General features: G+C 38.3%; 1 protein-coding gene across 2 annotated transcripts in view; it reads left to right on the top strand.

Moving 5' to 3' along the window:
- Positions 1-25,893, top strand: part of WDR70 (WD repeat domain 70) — a 298,407-nt gene that overhangs the window by 78,838 nt on the left and 193,676 nt on the right. For both annotated transcript variants that reach the window (XM_045079485.1, XM_045079486.1), the window contains one exon: positions 10,759-10,912. In XM_045079485.1, the coding sequence (XP_044935420.1) occupies positions 10,759-10,912 (154 nt within the window). The remainder of the gene's footprint in view (positions 1-10,758; positions 10,913-25,893) is intronic.

Raw genomic sequence — 25,893 nt, forward strand, 5'->3', positions numbered from 1 at the left:
CTTTGTTTTCTGCCTAGAATGCTCTTCCCTACTCCCTGGTACCTGCTCCCCCCTCACAAACATGTAGCTCCTTATGCTTAGGTCTCCTCCTAAACATTGCTTTTCCAGAGAGGCTTTCTAATAAAGTAGGTTCCTCTTGTATGTGCTCCCTCAACACCTTTTATTCATTGTGAAATCCTGAGCCTCTGTTGTTCTGCTACTAGAATTGAGACTTGAGTTATTTTTAGCATCAACGTTATCATAAAGGAAACTGTTGGGAAGACTCAGAACAAAGACTTAGCTTTTTTAGTCATTCTCATTGGTTGGCTGGCTCTTTTTAATCATATTTCTCTAATCCTCAGAAGACATGAAAACATATTGTTTAAGTATTTTCATTCCTTGCCTTTTGGACTGACCATCTTACTTTAGCGTGGAACTTGACTGTGAAATCATATAAAGTCACAAAGCTATTAGTCTGTACTTTATTGAGTGATAGAGTAATTTTATTACATTTATAAATTAGAGTATGCACTTTTTTTTAAAGATTTCATTTATTTATTTGACAGAGAGAGATCTCAAGCAGGCAGAGAGGCAGGCAGAGAGAGAGAGGAAGGGAAGCAGGCTCGCCACTGAACAGAGAGGCTCGATCCCAGGACCCTGGGATCATGACCCAAGCTGAAGGCAGAGGCTTTAACCCACTGAGCCACCCAGGCGCCCCAAGAGTATGCATTTTAATGGAAGGGAAGACTTATAGATTAGCTTTAGTAAATTTTGTGTATGTATAGTCCTGGATAGAATTTTCTCTGGCTTTAATTTTGTTTGACTGATACAGTGTTTTGTGTTACTACTAGTTTACTAAGCTTTGGTATGTTTAAGCTGGTAAGTGACATATTCTTAATTAATTTTGCATTGGAAATCTAAACTTAAGTTCTTAAATTTAAAGCTAAAATATTGAAGTAGCTAAAGATGTATTTTGGCATGGAATAAATTAGATTTTCTGATATTGCCATACAGAAAACTTTGATGGCTCTGCTTCAGCTCTCTTGCTTTCTTGCCCTTTTCCCAGCACTGGATAATATATATTGCATACCTGGAAACTGGCATGCAAATTTGAAACCATGTTTTTTGTAATTATTATCATCTGTCATTTCTTTCTTTCTTTCTTTCTTTTTTTTTTTTTAAAGATTTTATTTATTTGACAGAGAGATCACAAGTAGGCAGAGGCAGGCAGAGAGAGAGGAAGGGAAGCAGGCTCCCTGCTGAGCAGAGAGCCTGATGTGGGGCTCGATCTCAGGACCCTGGGACCATGACCGGAGCCGAAAACAGAGGCTTTAACCCACTGAGCCACTCAGGTGCCCCTCATCTTTCATTTCTAAGAATGTAGTAGTCACATTTGACATAGGACTTGAGTTTTTGGAGTAGGTACAGAAAATCAGAAAAGATGTAAGGATGTTTCTAATGAGTATTTTGGTTAATAGATCATTAAAACATGTGATAAACTTTCACTAACTTAACTCGTAATGAATTTGAAATACTTGCTGTATTCAATTTGAGTATATTCATTATAGTTGGCTCCCAAGATCTCATACCTGTTCAATCTTAAAGAGACCTTGGAAATAAAGAAGTAATAGTAATAGCAACGACTCATTTCATGTACTGGTTAGGTGTCATTGTGTATATTACTTTTAATCCTCACCCCAATACTGTAAGTGTTACTGCTCCAGGATTTTTCAGTGGAAGACACCAGGACTCAGCAAAGTGCGTGAACTCTGTCTCAGGATTGCCTCTGCATGGTGTTGCCAACTAGTTGCATCAATTAATTTTCCAAAAGATGGGGAGACTGCCTGAACCTAACGAAGCTGAAGGGCCTGTTAATCATCACACAGCCACTTAACAGCAGAGCGAGGACTTGGATCCCCGGCCTTCTGACTCACATTCCCGTGCACTTTTCACTACATCAGGACACGCTGGCTCCTGAGCCCCAAGTGACAGTCCCAGACAGCTGTGTTTATCTGTCTTGCATGTCCCAGCTTGTTTTGCTAGCTGAGCAAAAACTACTTAAAAGGATCCTCAATCTTCACCTTCCCATTCCCCTCCACTTACACTCATATACTCCCACTTGCCCCATGAATAACTTCACAGAAAGAATTGTGCAATGTCACTAAGCCTTCCTCTGGTGTCAGAGTTACTCCCTGAGAGAACATTCACTTCCTCATGACTCCAGTTTACTGTCAGATTGGCTTTCCCTCTTTTCTCTTTGATCGGAATCTTAGTTGTTTAGGCAGGAATTTGAGGAGCAGATGTTATACCCCTTGAAGAAGCCCTTTAATTCTCCTTAGTACTGTGTCTAATGACTCCTTAATCCTGTCCTTTTAACTCCGTGGCTAGCAGAATTAAGAGCGAAGTGGGACAGGAATGATGAGCTTGATGCTTAACTTTTCATTTTAATGTTGACAAAGAGAGCATATGAAAACCAGTGATACAGAGGGAAGACATCAAGTTTGCCTATATGGCTATATATCTTTATTTACAAGGTGAATATTAGTGTGGGGTTGTTGAGATTTTGTATTTCCCTCTAAATATAAATAGAGCAATTTCATAGAGCACATAGCCAGAGAAATAGAGCTGCTGTTTTTACTACCTTTTCTCATTAAAATTTGCTATTCTTTAGAAAATTATTTCCAAAGAGAAATAAAAATGATTCACCAGAGAAAACAAAGTGATTTCTTTCTTTCTTCTTTTTATTTATTTTTTCTTTTAAGATTTTTATTTTATTTATTTGACAGACAGAGATCACAAGTAGGCAGAGAGAGAGGAGGAAGCAGGCTTCCTGCTGAGCAGAGAGCCCGATGCTGGGCTCGATCCCAGGACCCTGAGATCATGACCTGAGCCAAAGGCAGAGGCTTAACGCACTGAGCCACCCAGGTGTCCCAACAAAGTGATTTCATACACTAATAGATCTTTTATGGTTAATGAAGAAAATCGAATTCTCCAAAGTGAGATCACTGTTAACAAAGATACACCCTGTGAACTACTTTAGTTTAGCAGTCTGAGCTATTTAATTATCAAAAATCTGATCTGCTTGTTTCTATATATAACATTTGTGTGCATTTGTGTATAAATGTGTATATAAACAGATTGGACTAAACTGCTTGTAATTTTCTCAGTTTCTATTTAATCACTTGAAATTTGGTATATCCATCAGGGTCTAATAGTTGAGAGTAGTCACACAGCAGTTTGAAAAAGGGGAGGTTTACTATAAAGAGTTACGAACAGAGGATTGGAGAAATGAGATATTAGCTAATAAAAAGTAAAGAGAACTTTAAGGAATATCAGAAAGGCAGGTGAAAGGAGCATCTATTATCCCTAGGGTGGAGATATAAAGCATTCAAGGCCTCCAGGATTCAGAGCCAGACATTTGAGAGGACAAGGCTTTGGCTCACTGAATGATAAAGCATTTGTTGTGCTCTGACAGCAGAACTTTCCAGAAACCTGTCTCGCTAGAGTCACCGTGATAGCACTGCCTGAGGGAGGCACTGGGGGAAGCTGCTGGATCTTGCTGACTCTGAGGTACTTTAGCAACCAGGCACAGAGAAGCTGTACAGTGCTCCAGAGAACCAAATGCTAGAGAAGCCCTGTGGGGCTCTGGATCCCACCCCAGGAAGAGCACACTGGAGGTAGTGGGGAAAGCTCCTCCCCCCCTGCAATCCCTCTCTAGCACCCTCTATTGGCAAAACTTCATGCCACAAGAAAAATATTTAAAGGACCCAAATTCATTTTTGCAGAGCAGGCAGTGGAGGATGAATTTGGAACTGTGGGACAATAAATGAAAAACTGGCAAATCTAGCGGAACATATAATTTTATATCTTACAATGGGGGCCTGCTTCTGGGCTTAACGTTTAAATTTGGGACCTTGGTCAGAATTTTGTTAAGGACCTCATTCCTTCCTAGCATTTATCATTTTAGTGTAAGACCAGAGAGGCTTTTCTTTTTAGGAAGGAAGGGCCTGGGCAGTAGCCCCGTGTTTGCTTTTCTAGGTTTCTCTCTTATGAGCACCTGGTTTGGGAGCTTCAGTTTCTCATCTACCTTGACCCTTTGATCTGGGGCATTGTGGTAATTCCTCACCCTGTCACACATTCTAACCTCAGAGCCCACTCAGACCTTTGAGTTACCTTTGCATTGGAATTAGTACTTTGAATCATTACTTTAAGAATGGCTTTTTGGAGAATAAATAAATTAAAGACTGTCAGCTAGAATTCCAGCATTTTAGGAGAAATGGTCAGTACAAATTTTGAGAAGTAGTTTCTAGTTAGTAATAGCTGTGAAGAAAAGCAGTTTCATTGGTAAATATCTGATTTGGAGTTGGCAACCAGCCAGGAAGAATAATTCTTTTGTGCCTTAGCCAGATACTCTTAAATTTTGATTTCTTTTGTATATATCCTGTTTCTAGAAGACAAAATTACCATGATTAATATTTTTTTTTCTGCTGAAATACCCATTTATTTCTCAGCCTTGAAATTATAGACTTAGAAAGTAAATCTAAATAAGACTAAATAGCCTAAAATGTTGTCAAAATTGTCTTATCATTGAAATTTATTTTATTTTCAGATTGGCCTTTTCAGATAAATCAAAGAATTTGACTTTTTTTTTTTTTGCCAACGGAGTTACATTCATCAAGGAAGTTATGAAGACAGTTTAAAAAGACAGATGTTGGGGCGCCTGGGTGGCTCAGTAGGTTAAGCCGCTGCCTTCGGCTCAGGTCATGATCTCAGGGTCTGGGATCGAGCCCCGCATTGGGCTCTCTGCTCAGTGGGGAGCCTGCTTCCTCCTCTCTCTCTGCCTGCCTCTCTGCCTACTTGTGATCTCTGTCAAATAAAATGAATAAAATCTTTAAAAAAAAAAAAGACAGATGTTCAGTTTTGCTTTTTGATTGAGAAATTTTATATTTGGGACTTTATTAAGTTAGCTCTCCAGCAGAATTCTTTATAGGTTTGTATATTAATATCTAGTTAAATTGTTTGCTTTCCACACGTATTTATTTGGTGATTTCTCTTTTGAGAGAATGGCACCTGAGATAGCATATACCTTTAAGATTGCTTTGATGTATGCTACTACTTTACCATGCCATCTCTGAAGAATGTTATAGACTGTGTTTTATTTAGCATGCTGAATAAGCAGTTTTTACATGGAGAGTTTACTTCAATATTCATTCCTAAATTTGTAACTGGAAATTACATTTGGGACTGTACAACTGATTTTTTAGTACCGGTACTATTATCATCCAAATAGACTTCAATAGATTTCATTAGGTTTTCTTTTCTTTCTTTTTTTTTTAATTTTATGTATTTATTTGACAGAGAGAAATCACAAGTAGATGGAGAGGCAGGCAGAGAGAGAGAGGGAAGCAGGCTCCCCGCCGAGCAGAGAGCCCGATGCGGGACTTGATCTCAGGACCCTGAGATCATGACCCGACCCGAAGGCAGCGGCTTAATCCACTGAGCCACCCAGGCGCCCTAGGTTTTCTTTTGTTTTTAAAGAAAATTTTAGTCAGTACTTCATTTTTCATCTGTTTTATGAGCCAATCAGAGTCTTCTGTTGTTCCAAAGTTGAGACTGTTCTATATTTATTTCATATTCGTAACAGCTGTACTTGTTCTGTGCACTAGCCACTAGCCTTATGTAACTATTTAAATTTAAACTAAATAAAATTAAAAATTAAGTTCCTTAGTTGCACTAGCCGTGTTTCTAGTGTCTGATAGAAACATGTGGCTAGTGGTTAGTGGTTACCATAATGGGCAATGCAGATGTAAAATGTTTCCACCATCACAGAAAGTTCTATTGAGCAGTGCTGGTCCTATAGTATGTAGAATGTATTGTAATTGTTGATGTGACAGTGTTCTTTGTCTCAGAAGATAGATTTTTTCCATTTCACAGTCCCGGTAATAAACTTTGTATTGTTAGCCTTTTAAATTTTGGTCATTTGGTGGGTAAGCAATGGTATCTCATTGTACTTTTACTTTTGAATTTTCCTGATGAAAACATATTTGGATAAAACAATGTTTTTAAGGTTTTACTTTTGTCTTTGGCATGCAGCACTTTTACTATGATGTGCCTGGGTGTGGATTTTGCTCCCCTTTTGCGGTTTATAGTACTTATTGAATCTCCAGGTTAATGTCTTTTATCATTTTTCCAAAATTTGACAGTCACTTCTTCACATTCTGCTTTTCTCTTTTTCCATTCTGCAATTCTAATGTGAGACTTTTTCACCACATGTCATATGTACCTTAAACTTTTTCTGCATTTTCCATTTTTTGTCATCATGCTTCTGTCTAAAAATGATCTTTTAACCATAATTCTCTGCTGTTAAACCCATCCATTAGTTCTAAATTTCAGTAATTGTAGTTCTCATTCTAAAATTTCTGCATGTTTCAGTTTTATGTATGTATTATATACCTTGTCATTAAATTTTTTTTTTCTTTTCGGTGTACCAGAATTCGTTGTTTATGTACCACACCCAGTGTTCCATGCAATACATGACCTCCATAATACCCACTGCCAGGCTCACTCAACCTCCCACCCCCTGCCTCTTCAAAACCCTCAGATTGTTTTTCAGAGTCCACGGTCTCTCGTGGTTTGTCTCCTCCTCCAGTTTCCCCCAACTCCCTTCTCCTCTCCATCTCTCCATGTCCTCCATGTTATTTCTTATGCTCCACAAATAAGTGAAAACATATGATAATTGACTCTCTCTGCTTGACTTACTTCACTCAGCATACTCTCTTCCAGTCCCATCCATGTTGCTACAAAAGTTGGGTATTCATCCTTTCTGATGGAGGCATAATACTCCATAGTGGATATGGACCACTCTCTTATCCATTCATTTGTTGAAGGGCATCTTGGGTCTTTCCACAGTTTGGTGACCATTGCTGCTATGAACATTGGGGTACAGATGGCCCTTCTTTTCACTACATCTGTATCTTTGGGGTAAATAACCAGTAGTGCAATTTCAGGGTCATAGGGAAGCTCTATTTTTAATTTCTTGAGGAATCACCACACTGTTTTCCAAAGTGGCTGTACCAACTTGCATTCCCACCAACAGTGTAAGAGGGTTCCCCTAACCACATCCTCTCCAGAACATGTTGTTTCCTGTCTTGCTAATTTTGGCCATTCTAACTGGTGTAAGGTGATATCTCAATGTGGTTTTGATTTGAATCTCCCTGATGGCTAATGATGATGAACATTTTTTCATGTGTCTAATAGCCATTTGTATGTCTTCATTGGAGAAGTGTCTGTTCATGTTTTCTGCCCATTTTTTGACATGATTATCTGTTTTGTGTGTGTTGAGTTTGAGGAGTTCCTTGTAGATCCTGTATCAGCCTTTTGTCTGTGCTGTCATTTGCAAATATCTTCTCCCATTCTGTGGGTTGCCTCTTTGTTTTGTTGACTGTTTCCTTTGCTGTGCAGAAGCTTTTTATCTCGATGAAGTCCCAAAAATTCATTTTTGGTTTTGTTTCCTTTGCCTTTGGAGACATATCTTGAAAGAAGTTGCTGTGGCTGATAGAAGAGGTTACTGCCCATGTTCTCCTCTATGATTCTGATGGATTCCTGCCTCACATTGAGGTCTTTTATCCATTTTGAGTTTATCTTTGTGTATGGTGAAAGAGAATGGTGGAGTTTCATTCTTCTACATATATCTGTACCAATTTTCCCAGCACCATTTATTGAAGAGACTGTCTTTTTCCACTGTATATTTTTCCCTGCTTTGTCAAAGTTTATTTAACCATAGAGTTGAGAGTCCATATCTGGGCTCTCTACTCTGTTCCCTAGCCCTAACCCTAATTTCTTAATTACAGTTATTTTAAATTCCACAATTCATAAGTTCAGTATCTGGCACTCTCAATTTCTCTGAACTTGGATGAAAAATTATTTTTTTTTCACTAACCTCTGATTTTTAGCATTTCCTTTAATTATGGGAGTAGGCAGCAAAGTCACAGGTGTACCTGTAAGACAATATGACTTACAGTCATATTGAAATATTCATTGTTTATGCTCATCACTGCTTTGAAATTACAGTAGTTATTAGACCTGCCTCTAGGCATAGTTACTTGATACATTAGTACAGAAACTCACATATGTCCCAAAATTAAAAAGTATTTTGTAGTTTATTTTTACTGTAGTTACTAGTTACTGTAGTTATTTTTACTTTTTACTTTTTTTACTGTAGTTATTTGTGTGATAAAGCAATAATGCTTTCCAGTGTATGTCTAATGTAGTTTTTTTTTGTAGTTTTTTTTTTTTAATATGTTTAAAGAACATACTAAGAAGGAGTCCACAAACTTCCGAGTGCAGAATTGTCCAGGCACAAAAAAATGGTTCTGTATAGTATAGGTCAGATTGTGTCACTGCCCAGCTCAGAGCACTCCGATGGGTTTCCTGAAAGAACAAAAGCCAAGGTCCTTTCAGTGGCTTACATGGCCCTCCTTGATCTGCTCACCCTACTTGCTACATATTCTGACCTCTCCAACTCCTGTTGCTTTGCTCACCCTGGTACAGTTACCTTGGAGAAATGCCAGATTCACTCTTGCTGCAGTTCCTTTCTAGTAGCTGTTGCTGCTTGGTCTTTTCTAGAAGCTGTTTCTTCATAGTCCACTCCTTCACTTCATAGCTACTCAGTCACTTAGTTCCTGACCATTTTACTTAAAATATTTATCCCTGTTCCTTTGGTTCACATTTTCTGCCCTCCCCACTCAGTTTTTTCCCCATATACTTATTATAGTTTTTCATATTATGTATTTGACTTACTCATTAGTTTAGTATTGATTTCAGGAGTGGGCCTTATCCTAGCCTTCTGTTACTGGCAGGTTGGACCTTTGGCAATAATAGGTCAATTTGCAGAGTTGCCATTGGTCCCATGCATAACTTCCATCCCTTTTCCCGCTGCGATTTCACTTATAAGCCTATTGCATTACCAGTGGTATGGATGATGACAAAAGCCAGCTAATGTCAACTGGCCAAGTCACTTTGTTTGTGTGGTTTATTGCCTCCTTCAAAGTTGGTGTATCTGGGATTAACATGGGTTACAAAGAACTCGCATTTGGTGTCCACTTTTCACATGTCCACCTACATGCATCTTCCCCACACATTCTTGTCTTAATCTCTTGCTCTTTTATGGGCTTTATCTCATATCTGCTAGAGAGCAAGTTTCTCACCAATGTACTTGATTTTTGCTCATCCTATTCAATTAGCATGATGTCATCTAGATCACACACCAGCATGAACTAATTCAGATTGTCCAGATGGTCCGGGTCCCTTTGGACTATGTTAAGACAAAGGGCCAGAAAATTAATGTAGCCCTGGCTCAAGGATGCACATGTGTGCTGCTGTTGGACACCTTTGAATGTCAACTGCTTTTGGGCTTGCTTCCTGATAGAGATAGAAAAAGATGCTTTACCAGATCAGTCACTGCATACCACTTAACCTGACAGGGACCAATAACCCTGTCTTTATTGGCTGGCAAAGAGGCCCTTTGGGTTTTTCACACTCTAGGTTTTAGTTGGTGATTACTCATCCTCAGCCTTTCATTGTCTTTATTCATTGCACTGACTACACCCAGTAACAGCTGTCCAGTTCTAGAGTTGTTTCAGTTCTTACATTTCCTTTACCTCTTGAATCCCTGGAATGCTACACTAGCCAGTACCTTTCCCTTCATGATGAACTTGAGCAGTTGTACTTGCACTGCTGTAGCACGTTGAGGACTATGTGCTCCCTGTGATATGGTCCTTGTTCCTAGCCACTCGGTGATCTCATCTTAGCATTGACTTCATAGGACCACTTTCGATACCAGCTCTCTCAGGTCAGGTTCACCAGAACCATTATTTGAAATTCCAGTATTTGCATGCAGAAGGTTGGTTGAAGAATGCTTTGGGGATCAGGCCCCAAGAGAGAAAGTTCAAGGGAAGCGCCCTTTGGAAGGCACAGAAACTTCATTATCATGTAGTTGCAGAAGCAGCCTCAGCTCAGCCCACAGGGAGCTCTGAAGATGGTGTCATTCTTCCCCTGGATCCCACCTGAAGTAGAGGGCTGGACCATTTTCCTGCACGCTGGCCAGGCATTGAATGTGGGCTGCTTTGGAATGGTAACATAATCTTCATAATGTTATGAAGGAGTTCAGTTGTTAGCCATTAGCAGACCATATCTTGGAAGCTGGGGGAATGAGTGGAGTGGTAAGTGTGCAAAAGATACTGTTGTACTAGAGAAATGAAGGAGGAGATGAAAACTTGTTCAGGCACTTAGCTGTGAAGGGGAAGAGAAGATAATCAGTAGAAGTTCCTGAGGAGACTGGAGAGGATGCGATTCAGAATATAGGTATTAGATTTGCCGTGGGCAGGGAGAGGTTTACATCCACCATTGTAATCAGAGAGGAGGAGGAAGAGATGTGTTCAGATGCAGATAAGTTTATGACATTAGTGGGAGGAAGTTGAGACAGTTGTTCGTTGCTTTTGGGAAAGAGCCAGACAAATCAACAGCTGAAAGAAGGGCAGTTGGTTGGGTTGAAGATTTAAGGTGAGTAGATATTTTAGTAGATGCTGTGGTGAGTGGGAGGATAGTGCTAACAGGATAGCCACTGGTGTTGAGGGCCCCTTTGAGGTTGATGATATCTATTTTGAAGAATTATCAATTTGCGCAGTTGTGTGACATTTTTCTGGCAGTGCTTAATATACTGGAAGTGTAAACATTATGCCCAGTTTCTTACAACACTATTTTCTTTTTTCTTTTACATAGCCATCAGATCAAGTCACTGCAGTATAGTAACACAGGAGACATGATTCTTGTTGTATCTGGAAGTTCTCAGGCCAAAGTGATTGACAGAGATGGTTTTGAAGTAATGGAATGTATAAAGGGAGACCAGTATATTGTGGACATGGCAAACACCAAGGTAAGCATTAAGCAAAACATTTTATTGAATTTAATTAATTCAGCACACATTTATTAATGACTTGTTTGAGTTGCTATCATTCACTCTAAAAATTAGTGTCTTGTTTTAAGCAATGTATTATTTCTCACAATATATTATTTCTCACAATATCTCCACAATTCTATGGATTGACCAGGAAGTTTTTATGCTGATGGTTTTAATGTTCAAAATGCCTGACTTGGATGATTTGTAGTTGGTTCTCTACCCCATTGTATCTGTCCTGTTTCCAGTGCTCCCCTGTCCCCACTTTGTGCACATGCATACCTGCATGTGTGCTCTCTCTCTCTCTCTCTCCCCCACCTTCTCTTTCCATATGTCTAGTTGGGACTTTCCAACAGTGTGGTGGACTTAGTGGGGTCTGACTTCTTGCTTGATGACTGGGTTCCATGAAGAAACTTCAGATTTTATAAGGTCTGGCTTCAAGACTTAATATAGATTGTAGGGACAACTCAAATTTGAGGAAAGGAGAGATAGACTCCACCATTCAGTGGGTGAATGACAAGATCACATTGTAAAAGATCATATGGGATGGGAGATAGGGATGCAGCCATCTTTGGAAACAACATACTATGAACCTACTACGTACTACGCTTTAGGATAAGGACAGAAGAGGGTCTCATCAACCTTTTATATAAAGATTTTTTAGTGAGATAATATTTTTAAAATTATATGAAGTATCAGTTACCTATAGCTGTATAAATGCTATCAAACTTAATGGATTATTTATAATTAACATATCTGTGGGGCATCTGGGTGTGGTTCCAAACGGCAGTTAATGTCTAGGTCTGTTCCTCCTTGCACTAGTGAACTGCCTGTGGGCACGTTTTTCACACGGTGCTGGCAGAAACACAAGAAGGAAACATCAACTCTGGAGCATATTTCAGGCCTTTGCTCATATGTCCATGGACATTTCCTTGGCTAGAGCAAATCTCATGACTATGGGTAGCAGTGCAGAAATTTGCTCAGGTCTTCAGTGAGAGTAACTCCAGTATCACATACCAAAGGTTGGGGATACAGGAGAGGTGATGGATTGGGAACAATAATGCAACCTACCACAGATATATTACAGTGTCAGTGGATATGGTTGGTGCAGAATTTTGAGCCTCAATTTTATTTATTTATTTATTTATTTTTAAAGATTTTATTTATTTATTTGACAGACAGAGATCACAAGTAGGCAGAGAGGCAGACAGAGAGAGAAGAGGAAGCAGGCTTCCCGCTGAGCAGAGATCCCGATGCGGGGCTCAATCTGAGGACCCTGGGATCATGACCTGAGCCGAAGGCAGAGGCTTTAACCCACTGAACCACACAGGCGCCCTGACCCTCAGTTTTAATTCTGACTTTTACTCCTCTTTTCCTGTCCTAATACCTTCTTCTAAAACACTTAATACTCAAGGTTTGTAACTATATCAGAATCTAATAGATGTGATTGTCTAAGGCAATACAGTGCATCCTCATTATTTGTGGTTTCTGTATTTGCTGAAATTTTTTTTTGTAACCCCCAAATCAATACACAGTGTTTTTGTGGTTGTTTGCAGACATGCAGTGTACAGAGGAGCAAAAAAGAACATGAAAAAGCTGATGCTATTTCTTCTTGTTTCAGCTCTCTCTTTGTAATCAAGTGTCCTTTTTGTGATCTAGCAGTGCTACATTTCTCCTATTTGAGGGCCTTTCATTGATGATTTTGCTGTTTAAAATGCCCCCCCAAGTGTAGTGCTGAAGTGCTGGGGCACAGTCTGGTGTTCCTAAGTGTGGAAAGTTCATGATATGTCTCACAGAGAAATACATTCATTAGATAAGCTTCATTCAGGCCTGTGAGTTCAATGTTAATGAATCAGTTCAATGTTAATAATGTATATATTAAATAATGTTTCATTAAATAAAAACATAAAGTTACATATTGATTGGTTGATGAAGATATGACTGGGGGCTTGTATGAACCCAACCATGTATTGGATAATTCAGTGTTTACAGAACACTGTATAGTAGTGTTATAGTCCCTAACTATTGCAAGTAATGAGAATTGACTATAATCTAATGTTCTAGTCGAGCTGTTGGAATAAATTAATATGCTATGTTTCAGACTGCCCTCTGCTGAAACCTAATGAAGTGCCTTTCAACCCTAATGAGGCTCACAGTCCCATGCATTTTTTGTGTGTGACTGATTGTTTATTAAGCGCCCAGTGTTAGATGATGCAGACAGAATTCACGTATAATTTAAGCATATAATTATATTGCAGTGGTGGCTTCAGTAGTTTCTTTTTTTCATATATTTTACTAGAATTTCTCATTCCCTTCTCCTTAAAATCATTATCCCTAGGAATCCACCAAAGATGATGTCATGAGATTGATAGTGGTAAGGAAAGAAGCAGAGAGATCTCTAGGTCACTCTTCTTGTCTTAAACTTAGTTCTACTTTTATCTGCTTTATTTGGAGCTTTTGGGAGTCCAAAACTATTTAAGCAACTGGTTTGTGTAAATGAAATATTTGAAAACTTGTATTTAATTTATTCTCTTTTTAGTTTATGCTTACCATTGACAGTATTTCTTTAAAACTATTAGTAAGTGGAGCTTTTGCCACTCTCTAAGCTCTTCTTAATTATTTCAGTCACTCAGGTCTTCTTACATTATAGACAGACTAAGACTTTGTGGATTTAAATTTTAACCAATAAAATTTCAAGAAGAAAGGAATCTGATTAGTTTTGTATCTGGCTATTTCTACAGTCTCAGACTTACAGTACATATAGTACATATAGTAAGATAAGTAGGAAAGTAGGACAAGGATGGGTAAACAAATCTGTACAGAAACACAGGCAATTAAAATTAAAATATTAAGTTACCAGAGTTATTTTTTTACCTTCTTGGTTAAATATATTCCTAATTATTTGTTTTTGATGCTATTGTAAATGGGATCATTTTATTTCTTTTTCAGAAAATTCATTGTTAGTGTATGTAAACATATTGATTTTTTTAATATTAATTTTGTGTCCTGCAATTAGTGAATTTGTTGATTCAATCTAAGAGTTTTTTGATGAGTCTTAAGGATTTTCTGTATTTAGAACCATGTCATCTGAAATAGTTTTTACCTCTTACTTTCCAATTCGGATATCTTGTATTTATTTTCTTGCCTGCTTGCTCTAGTTTTGACTTCCAGTATAGTCTTGAATAGGAATAATGAGAATGGGCACCCTTATCTTGTTCCTATCTTTGAGGAAAAGCTTTCAGCCTTTCACCACTGAGTATGATGATGGCTGTGGACTTGTCATATATGGCCTTTATTATGTTGAGATATGTTCCTTCTATGCCTAATTGCAAATCATATATCTGATAAGGGGTTAAAATCCAAAATATGTAAACAACTCCTACAACTCAGTACCAGAACAAAACACACCCAGTAAAAAATGGGCAAAGGACCTGAACAGACATTTTCCAAGGAAGATGTACTAAAGGCCAACAGGTACATGAAAAAATGCTCAATATCACTAGTCATTAGGGAAATACAAATGAAAACTACAGTTGAAGTATCACCTTAGCCTATTAGAATGTCAGTATCAAAAAGACAAGAGATAACAAATGCTGGTGTGGATGTGGAAAAAAGGGAAACCATGTGCACTGTTGATGGGATTGAAAATTGGTGCAGCCGCTGTGGAAAATAGTATGAGGATCGTCAAAAAATTACAAATAGAGCTACCATGTGATTCATCAAGTCCCCTTCTGAGAATAAATCTACAGGAGATGAGAACACGATCTTGAAAAGATATCTGCACCTCCATGTTTACAGCAGCAGCATTTGCAATTACTAATACATAGAAACAGCCAAACAACCTAAGTGTCCATTGATAAGTGGATAAAGAAGTTATTATATATATATATATACATACACACACACATATAATGCTATATATCATATATCTATATCTATATATCCATAAATATAATTCAGCCATAAAAGGTAAGGAAATCCTACCATTTGCAAACAACTTGAATGGACCTTGAAGGCAATATGCTAAATGAAATAAGTCAGACATAGAAAGACAAAATACTGTATGATCTTATTTACCTGTGGAATCTAAAAAAGAAAAAAACCCAAACAACCCCCACTCCCCTTGCAACAAACCACAGAGTCACAGGAAAGATCATCAGACATGTGGTTACCAGAGGCGGAAGGTGGGGAATGAGGGAATTGGAAGAGAGTAGTCGAAAGGTACAAATTTCTAGTTATAAGATAAATAAGTACTAGGGGTATAATCAGGGGTATAACGTACAACATTATGACTATAGTTAACACTGTATGATATATAGGACCATTGTTAAGGAGAGCAAATCCCAAGAGGTATCATTACAAGGAAAACGTTTTTTTTTAACTTATTTCTTTTCTCTATAGTGTATCTGTATGAGATGAAGGATGTTAGCTGAACCTATTGTGGTAATCATTTCACAATATATGTAAATCATATTATCATGCTATATGCCTTAAGCTTACACAGTGATGTATGTCAATTATTTCTTAATAAAACCGGGAAAAATTTAATTAACAATATGTAGAAAACTACTATATATAGTAACTATCTACTACAACTTCCCCCACTTGCTAATATCTCCATTTTGATTTCAAAATCATAGTTAATATTTACTTTCTTCATTTCCCAGAAGCAAATGTAATTAATTGACTATTTACTTATCTAGGAAATGTTACTGATATCTTAATTGCAGTCTTTAGCTTGAGTAATGGGTTTTGGAAATACAAGAATTATTATTTGAAAGTAGAAGATTTCATGGGACACTTTTTTCCTTAACTTTTTAACCTCTTTTCTGATTCCAGAAGTAATTAGTAATTTGTGGCTTTACTGGAAGTTGCAATGAATAGAACATTAAAGGAAACAATTAAATACATTTGATCTACTGTGATTAAAATATTATGTTCTTCAAATATAAACAGGCCTCTGTGATTGTTAAATTGTTATATTGTTAATTTATATCTGTAATCTTCACATAATAGTTTGTATATGTGTGTATTTTTAAGTGTACTCAAAGTGGTACAGAAATGCTTTTTTCTCGTATATAGTACAACACAGTGCATTATAGGGAAAGTGATTGTACTTATACCTTAAAAAAATAAAGTTTGTTGGGTTTCTAACAGTAATTCCTGTCAACTATTAAAAAATTTGGAAAAAATTACTCATAATTCTATCCAAATATAATTGCTAATAACAATTGTTTCTATATGCCTATACTTTCCTTATGTATCTGAAAAAAATGTCTTTCTGATCATACCAGGACCTTTACATCAGTTATTGCTTGGAGCTATGTTTTGCGTGTTCTGCAGTCTTGGGATCTTGTGCAGATTCTTCAGGGGCTGCAGTAAGGTGGAAGGAGAGGCCTCAGGACAGGAGTGAGGGCAGGGGGCCTTCAACTTTAGTCAGAGGAGTTCTGTTTTGCCTGTTTTATGTGTTGGAGTTTTTCATAAGATATCCTTTGAGGAATGTGTGGGTGGCTCGGTTGTTTGGGCATCTGCCTTCAGCTCAGGTCATGATCCCAGGATCCTAGGATCAAATCCTGCATCCAGCTCCTTGCTCAGCGGAGATCCTGCTTCTCCCTCTGACTGTTGCTTCCTCTCTCTTGCTCTTGCTCACTCTCTCTGACAAATAAATAGAATCTTAAAAAAAAAAATCCTTTTTTAAAAAGATTTTATTTGTTTATTTGATAGATCACAAGTAGGCAGAGAGGCAGGCAGAGAGAGAGAGGGAAGCAGGCTCCCCGCTGAGCAGAGAGCCCCCATGCAAGGCTTGATCCCAGGACCTCTGAGCCGAAGGCAGAGGCTTTATCCCACTGAGCCACCCAGGCGCCCCCCAAAAAAAGATATCCTTTGAAAATTAGGTTGGACAGCCTTTTTAAAATATGAGGATTCTTGGGCTGGAGTTCATGACATTATTGGTTACTTTATCTGGGGAAAATAGGATTTTACTTATTTAGGTTTAGATGAGTAATATTAAATCTAACAAAAATCCAACTGAGTATATTTGAAGATCTAATTATCTTTATTCAATGATTTATGAATTGGGAAGCATCTCATCTAGCAAACAGAAGTTATGAGGAACTGTACAAAATATAATGTTTTTAAAGGCAGAGTGAGGGTGGGACAAGGAACTTATAAATAGAAAAAAAATGGATTATTCCAGCAGGATTATACCTTTTGGGGGAGGGGCAGAAAGGTCTATTGGTTGGATTATCTCACTGCTGCTGATCAGGAAATTCCAGGCTGACTAGGTAAGAGTACATTCCTGGGGGAGTTTGAAACTGGACTTAGGTTAGGTATTAAGTTTCTTTTTGGTCATGTGGGGTTAGCATAAGTGACTCCATTTTGGGTCTATAATCTCTTTCTCTTTTTTTAATGTTAGGAAAGTATGACAAGGATAAGCAGGAATCAACCTTTAAGCTATTCAAAAGCATACTTCAAAATCTGTAATTACATTGTCATCTAAAACTCATTTATTTTAAGCCAGAATATTGGTACATTACTTCCAGTAAGAGAGTGTTTTCCTTTCTTACTTTGGAGTCTTACACACATACTTTGCCCGAGATTCAGATGGGGCTCTCCCCTCAAATGTGTGACTATTAAATTTCAATTCTTCATTAAGAAGTGTTCCTAAACATCAAAACTCTGTAACAATCAGTATTAAGTTAAATTAAAAAGTGTTTTCATTGATTATTAATAAGTGAATGCCCATGATTATAGTCTTGTAATTTCATTTGTTAAACTTCCTTTTATCAATTCATCTAGAGTTGATATTGTTAAGTGAATTTCCTATGGGTTATCTTCAGCCCTTTTCAACATTAAAACAATTCTGTTACATTTCTTTCTTAACTATATGATTAAATTGAGAGAGGACAGGCTCAGGGGACCCTAGAATCCTTGGACCTTTAACTGGGCAATTTCTCCATGAATGTACTATAATTATGGACATTAGAAGCTTTATAAATAATTACTGGAAAAACATGTTTTCAAATAGCTTTATTTATATTTGAATAGTACACATAGTTATTCTGATATCCAGCCACTCCAAAAATTTGCTATGGCACATTTGGAGATGAAACATATTAGTCATATCCTTTAAATGATAAATTTTGTTTCCTAAGAAGTAAAACATTTTAAACTGTGAATTCTAGGTATATTTTTGTTTCTGAAAGCAGTTTTAACTGATGGTTTTAACCACAAATATAAACTCTAAAAAGTGCAGTTATCAGAAGTACATTGTGTTTCTTTCCAATTTCTGAATATTTTCAGAGCTTTTTATCTGACAGAAACTCCCTAACACTGGTTTCTGTCCTTTTGACATATCCCCATCACTTTGGGGATACTTTCTTAGATTTTGGTACAACAAAATGTTCTTGACTCATCTTGTACTTTTCTTGCTCTGATGTTATCCATTTCTCCATTGACCCATGATTCCTTTTTTTTTTTTTTTAAGATTTTATTTATTTGTTTGACAGAGAGAGAGCACAAGCAGCAGGAGAGGCAGAGGCAGAGGGAGAGGGAGAAGTAGGCTCCCTGCAGAGCAGGGGAAGCCCGATATGGGACTCGATCCCAGGATTCCAGGGTCATGACCTGAGCCCATGGCAGTAGCTTAACCAGCTGAGCCACCCAGGTGTCTGATCCATGGCTCCTTTTAATAGGGAATTCTGTTTACAAATCTGGATCTGGCCCTGGGTATGGTCATTGATGCTGGGGTGTCATTGCCTCTAGACTATTTCAGGAGAGCAAGCTGAAATGGAAGATCAACCAACTACATATATGTGTATATGTGTGTGTATTTATGTGTGTGTGTGTGTGTGTGTGTGTATAAAATCACGAGTTCACACTGATACATCCGGTAATCCTAATCCAACTTTCCAGCCTTTCTCCATTCCACATTTGTGTTTCACTTCTTCAGCATTGAGAAGTTTGGCTTCCAGCATCATCACTACTTTCATTTATTTGTTCGTTGCTACCATTCATAGAAAATAGTTTCAGAATTGCTACACTCACACTCCTGATTGTAGGCAGAATTCTGAGATGGCACCCAAGATTCTCTGCTCCTCCCGCTGAGTGTGGATGTGAACAATGAGCAGGATGGAATACTCCTGTGATTAGGTCGTATTGTATGGGACAGTTGAGAAAGGAAGATTATTTTCAGTGGGTCGAGCTACTCGGTCCTTAAAGGGATTGAACCTCTCCTGGCAAAAGAGATTTGAAGTATGGGAGGGATTTGACTTGAGGGAGAGTCTCTGTTGCTGGCTTTGAAGTTGTGAGCAGAACTTATTTGATGAAGTTGGATATGTAGCTAAGGTAATTTCTGAGCAAAATGTTGAGTGAAGGTACTGCCTGATTTCTTCTTGCTGCTTATAGGAAAATATGAGAGAATAAAGTTAAATTGAAAGAAGTTTTATTAAGAGGGAACCAGGACTAGATGATTTAGTTAATTTTGAGCCTGTCTCAGAAAGATGGCAAATAATGCCATAATTGCTACATAAAACATAAAACCTCTGAAAGAGCATAAGGTCAGATTATTCAGTTACACTGGAGGCTTTTTTTTTTTTTTTAAGATTTTATTTATTCATTTGACAGATGGATGGAAATCACAAGTAGGCAGAGAAGCAGGCAGATAGAGAGGAGGAAGCAGGCTCCCTGCTGAGCAGAGAGCCCAATGTGGGGCTTGATCTTAGGACTCTGGGATCGTGACCTGAGCCGAAGGCAGAGGCTTTAACCCACTGAGCCACCCAGGCACCCCATCACTAGAGGCTTTTTCAAGAAGTTAACGTGTGCTTCACAATTTTTCTGAATCAAACCAGGTGACCTCTAGAAAGCTTAAGGATATTACTCCTTAGCCATTTCAACTGGAGATTGTTTTGCAAAGATTTGCAGGCATAGCTTTTGTCTAATTTAGACTCAACATGAGCAAGCTTCTCATTTGTTGATTTTGAAGCTGGAGGAATCCGTGTGTCAAGGAAGGTACACAGCTTCTAATCACTGAGAATAGCCTTCAGCTGACAGCAAGGAAATGGGCATCTCAGTCCTGTAACTACAAAGAACTTGGCTTCTGCCAGTGACCTCAATGAACTTTGGAAGCAGATTCCTCCCCCGAACCTTAAGAGAGGAATAGAGCCCTACCACAATCCTGATTTCAGTCTATGAGACCCTAAGCAAAGAATCCAGCTACTTCGTGATGGACTTTTGACCTCCTAAACTGTTAGTGTCTTAGGCCACCTCCAATTTGTTTGTTAAGTTTGGGGTAATTTGTTACACAGCATGGATAACTAATATAGTTCTGCAAAAACCAAACATACTAAGTAATAATGTGAGTCCATGAGGAGGTCGTAGTGATTGTGATCACATGGAAGAGCAGGAGTTGGCTTCTGGTGGGAGCAGGGAATGTATTTATACTGGGAATGGAGGGATTGTAGAGGGCTCGTATCCAGATATGTTATAGCTTGTGGGTCTTAGGTAGGAAACTACAAGTGTCACCATCTGCTGGCAGAGCCATTAATTTTGTGTTGGGAGATGTTGGGATGAAGACTACAGTAAGATAATAAAGACTTAGAATAGCTATTGACGTTTGTGAGGAAAAATAAATAGGACTATGGGAGCTTTAAGGGCTGTAGAATGTAAATTTGCAGAGACAATCATTTTGCCTATTTGTATGATGTTCTTGAGTCTTAATCAGAAGGCTGGGTATTTGAATGGAATACAGTGATGAGGAGGAGGGAGTTATTCCAGAATAAAAGTTGTTTGTTGTAGGTAAAGCTAAAGGACTTTCAGGTTTTTTATGCCTGAGGAGTGGATGATAATGAAAATAAAGAAAACTGAAGAACTGAAAGATAGGAGGTTATGGGAGCAGTAGATGAAATATGAGAGCCCAGAACATATCAGCTAAAAAAAATATTTGTTAAATCAATAAATATTGGAAATTCATGGTTTCAGAAGAGGAACTATCTGTAGTAATGGCAGAGTTGGCCATAGTTGGGGCTGCTGAAATAAATTGGGAAGAGGTCATTGGAGTTGAGTAGTTCACAGAAAAATGAGTTTATCTCTTGAATATATTCAAATGAGTTTTAAAATCTCTCAAGAATTAGAAAAACTTGGACTTCCAGAGTCTTTGATTCATGGAAGGAAATGACTAAGAGTATGGATGGATTACAACAGGGGGTCGGCAAACTGTAGCCTGTGGGCCAAAGCCAGCCTGCACCCTGTTTTTGTAAATAAAAATTTTATTGGAAACCGCCATTGCCTGTTCTTTCACTTTGAGTAAAAGAACTCACTTGACCGTGGCTGCTTTTGTGCCTCAATGGTAGCATTGAAGAGTTGCAGCAAGAGACCATGTGGCCTGCAAAGCTTAAAATACTCATGATCTGGCCTTTAGAAGAAAATGTTTGCCAATTCCTGCATCAAAGCTGTGAACATTTTCTGCAGCAAAATGTATGCACGCAAAACTTTGCTGACAATTCTAGGAGCTTCTATGATTCCTAACAGCCAAAGATTGGACTCCGGTTAAGAGGACCTTTTGGATCAACGTTCACACTATGTTCTCCGCTACATTTCCTCTTATCCTGTGCGTTGCCCCTGTTAGTTGGCTCACGGTGCCAAAGACTTGGACACTTCCATATTGGTGGGTCACAGAGCCTCACCTTGTTCAGGGGCCACACATGGTACTGCAGAGCAGCTGTTAACAGTTTCTGTCATGCGGCAGCTGCAAGAGTGTGTACAGATCAGTACAAATCAGCAAGTGTTGCGCCACACCCCGTCTCTGTGTGTGTGTTTAGAGGAAACCAGAATTGATCATGGTTCAGTAATGTCCTGTCTTTAGGGAAAGTATAACATTTTTGAGAAACAAATGGGTGCTTAATTCTTCTAGGCTATTTCTAGTGAAGTCTGTTAAATAAAGGAAGGGTTTTTTTTTTTTTTTTTTTTTTTTTTTTTTTTTTCTCTTTTCAGGAGTGCCTATGTTTAGATAAGGGAGAAAGAGAGAAAAACTGGTTTGTTTGAGGAAAAACTGTTTTAGTCACTGGCTATTCTCTAATAGGTGTCACTTTAAAATTTTTTCCGCTAATGTTAGCCACAGTACTAAATCCGTTTGGATCCATTTAAGAATCCTTAGTTGAACTTGATTTTTGTTATGACTAATTTTGGTCACTGTTTTAACACAAGGGTACTTAACATTCCCATTGGTTTTGTCATGCTCCTATCTTACAAACAAGAGACAACATTCACAGTCTTTTAGATTTTTTACAGTTTAACCTACTTGTGTTCAATATTCTAGGTACTCAGCAGCTAAGGTGCCCACATGTCCTTTTGATCTTTTGGTCATTTTCTGTTGGTTCTCTTAAAAATATCCCTTATATTCCAAGATGCTTATTTCAACTCCAATCAACAAATATCAGTAAAAAAAAAAAACCCAGTTTTCTGGCGCTTGCCTTTAGGACCTGAATTCATGTCTTGGGGAGTTGCTGGGCTGCTGCTCGGACGAAGTACTAGAAGTGAGGTTCTCCAGGACTAGACTGAGCACTGTCCATTTGTAGAGTCCCTGAGTCTGGGGGTGGGAGAGGAAAATAGTAAATGGGAACTGACTGGGATGTTAGCAGACTACGCATTAGATTACTGGGCCCTGGCAGAGATGTCTGTGGAGATGGAGCTCAGTTGGGCAGAGGAGAGTACAGCAGGCGTGGAAGAGTCTCCAGAACTGAGGAAGTCAAGACTGTCTAGGCTCTCTGCTTTGAGGCTCTCTGTCCTGTTCCATAGCTATTTGTATATCCTTTCACTAATACCATACTGCCTTGATTATTGCACCTTTTTAGTATATGCTAAAATTTAGTGGTGTGTTTGGGTGCCTGGGGGGTTAAGCATCTGCCTTTGGCTCAGATCATGATCCCAGGGTCCTGGGTTCGAGTCCCTGGTTGGGCTCCCTGCTCAGCAGAAAGCCTGCTTGTCCCTCTTCCTGTGCCCCTACCCCCTGCTCATTCTCTCTGTCTTTCTGTCTTTCTAATAAATAAATAAAGTCTTTTTAAAAATTTTTAAAAATTTGATGGTGTGCTCCAACTCTGTTCTTTGTCTCAAATTGTTTGGGCTATTTTAGTTTCTTTTTAAAAAAAGTTTTTATTTTAATTACAGTTTACATACATTGTTATATAGTTGCAGGTGTATCGCTTCTGGGCCTTTTGGCTGGGTTCGAATATATAGTTTTGGGTGTACAATGTAGTGATTCATCACTTGCATACATCTCCTGGTGCTCTTTAGGACAAGTGTACTCCTTAATCCCTATCACCTGTTTCACCCATCCCTCAACTGCCTTCCCTCTGGTAACCATCAATTTGTTGTCTGTAATTAAGATCTGTTTCTTGGTTTCTCATTCTCTCTCTTTCTTCTCCTTTGCTCATTTGCTTCATTTCTTAAATTCTACATAAAAGTGAAATCATAAGGTATTTGTCTTTCTTTGACTGGTTTATTTCACTTAGCATTATACTGTCTAGCTACATCTGTGTCCTTACATATGGCAAGATTTCATTCTTTTTTTTTTTTTTTAAGATTTTATTTATTTGTCAGAGAGAGAGAGGGAGCGAGAGCGAGCACTGGCAGGCAGAGATAGAGGGAGAAGCAGGCTCCCTGCCGAGCAAGGAGTCCGATGTGGGACTCGATCCCAGGACGCTGGGATCATGACCTGAGCCGAAGGCAGCTGCTTAACCAACTGAGCCACCCAGGCATCCCGATTTCATTCTTTTTTATGGCCGCATAATATTCCATTATATGTACATAGATATAATGGAATATTATATATATGTATACACACATATATATATATCAATCTCTTCTTTATTCGTTCATCAACACATTGATACATTCATCAGTACACTTGCACTGCTTCCACAATTTGGCTATTGTAAATAGTGCTGCTGTAAACATAGGGAAGCATAGTCCTTTGAATTAGTATTTTTGTATTCTTTGGATAAATACCCAGTAATATGATTGCTGGATCATAGGGTAGTTCTATTTTTAACCTTCTGACAACCTCCGTACTGTTTTCCAGAGTGGCTGCACCAGTTTGCACTCCCACCAATAGTGCACAAGGGTTTTTTTTTTTTTGTCCTCATCATCACCAATACCTGTTGTTTCTTGTGTTGTTGATTTTAGCCATTCTGACAGTTTTGAGGTGATATCGCATTGTAGTTTTGATATTGGGCCCTTTTATTTATTTTTTTTTTTTTAAAGATTTTATTTATTTATTTGACAGAGAGAGATCACAAGTAGGCAGAGAGGCAGGCAGAGAGAGAGAGAGGAGGAAGCAGGCTCCCTGCTGAGCAGAGAGCCCGATGCGGGACTCGATCCCAGGACCCTGAGATCATGACCTGAGCCGAAGGCAGCGGCTTAACCCACTGAGCCACCCAGGCGCCCCGATATTGGGCCCTTTTAGTTTCTTTACTTTTTCACAGACATTTTAGAATTATCCTGTCTATACATATGAAGAATCCTGCTAGGATTTTGTTTGAAATTATTTTGAATCTAAATATTATTTGGAGAGGAGCCTGGTTGGGTCCATCAGTTAAATGTCTGACTCTTGATTTCAGCTCACGTCATGAACTGATGGTAGTGGGATCAAGTCCCTTGTTGGGCTCTGTCCTGGGTGTGAAATGTGCTTAAGATTCTTTCTCTTCCCCTCTGCCTTCCCCCGACTGCCTGTTCGAGTGCTTACTCTCTCTCTTTCTCTCTGGGGAAAAAAAACCAAAACAAAAAACAAAACTACAAATTTTTTTTTTTTCAAAAGTTAAAGGTCATTTAGAGAGAATTATATTATACTTTAACTATATGGAGTCTTTCAGTTCCATCAATAGCAATGTATCTCTCATTTCTTTAGGTCTTTCTTTATTTAGGCTTTATAGTTTTTAGCATAGAGCTCCTTAATGGATTTCATTAAGTTTGTATTTAATTTATACCTAAAAATTTCATTTTTTAAGCCATTATAAATGGTATCACTTAAAAATGCCTAGTAGAGGGGCACCTGGGTGGCTCAGTGGGTTAAAGCCTCTGCCTTCGGCTCAGGTCATGATCTCAGGGTCCTGGGATCGAGCCCGGCATGGGGCTCTCGCTCAATGGGGAGCCTGCTTCCCTTCCTCTCTCTGCCTGCCTCTCTGCCTACTTGTAATCTCTCTCTGTCAAATAAATAAATAAAATCTTAAAAAAAAAATGCCTTGTAGAATTTGCCAGTGTAGCCTGGGGTTTTCTTTTCCCTTTTTTCCAAAAAATTTAAGCTATGAATTCTATTTATTTAATAAATATAGAACTATCCATGTTATTTCTTTGTTCTTGGGTTGAGTTCTGATAGTTTATGACTTTCATGGAATTGGTCCATTTCCTCTAAATTAGCAAATTCATTTACATAGAATTTTTAGTAATATTTCTTTAGGGTCATTGCTCATATATTTTTTCCTTTTGTTGGCAATTTATGTCTTCCCTTTTTTCTTAGTCTGGCTAGAAGTTTAGTTTAGCTCATTCATTTCTATTTCTCTGCTGTAGTTTTATTTTTAACATTGATTTCTGTTCTTTCTTTCCTTTTGCTTGCTTTTTGTAGTTTTCTAATTCCTAATATTTTAAGCTAGATGGTCTAATCATAGAGATTTGCAAAAAAATATTTTATTTATTTAGAGAGTGCACAAGTGGGGGGAGGGTCAGAAGAAGATGGAGATAATCTCAAGCAGATTCCATGCTGAGCACAGAGCCTAGTTCAGGGCCCTCATGACTGAGATCATGACTTAAACTGAAATCAAGAGTTGAATGCCTAACCATCTGAGCCATCCAGGAGCCCCATAGGTGCATATACACACTTATAATTACTATGTCTGGTGAATTGATCCTTTTATCATTATATAATGTCCCTCCTTATCTCTTGTGATTTTTCTTCTTCCAATGTCAACTTTATG

This window comes from Mustela putorius, unplaced genomic scaffold (genome assembly GCF_011764305.1).
Source record: "Mustela putorius furo isolate JIRA1106 unplaced genomic scaffold, ASM1176430v1.1 tig00000407_pilon_pilon_pilon, whole genome shotgun sequence".
Lineage (NCBI taxonomy): Eukaryota > Metazoa > Chordata > Mammalia > Carnivora > Mustelidae > Mustela > Mustela putorius.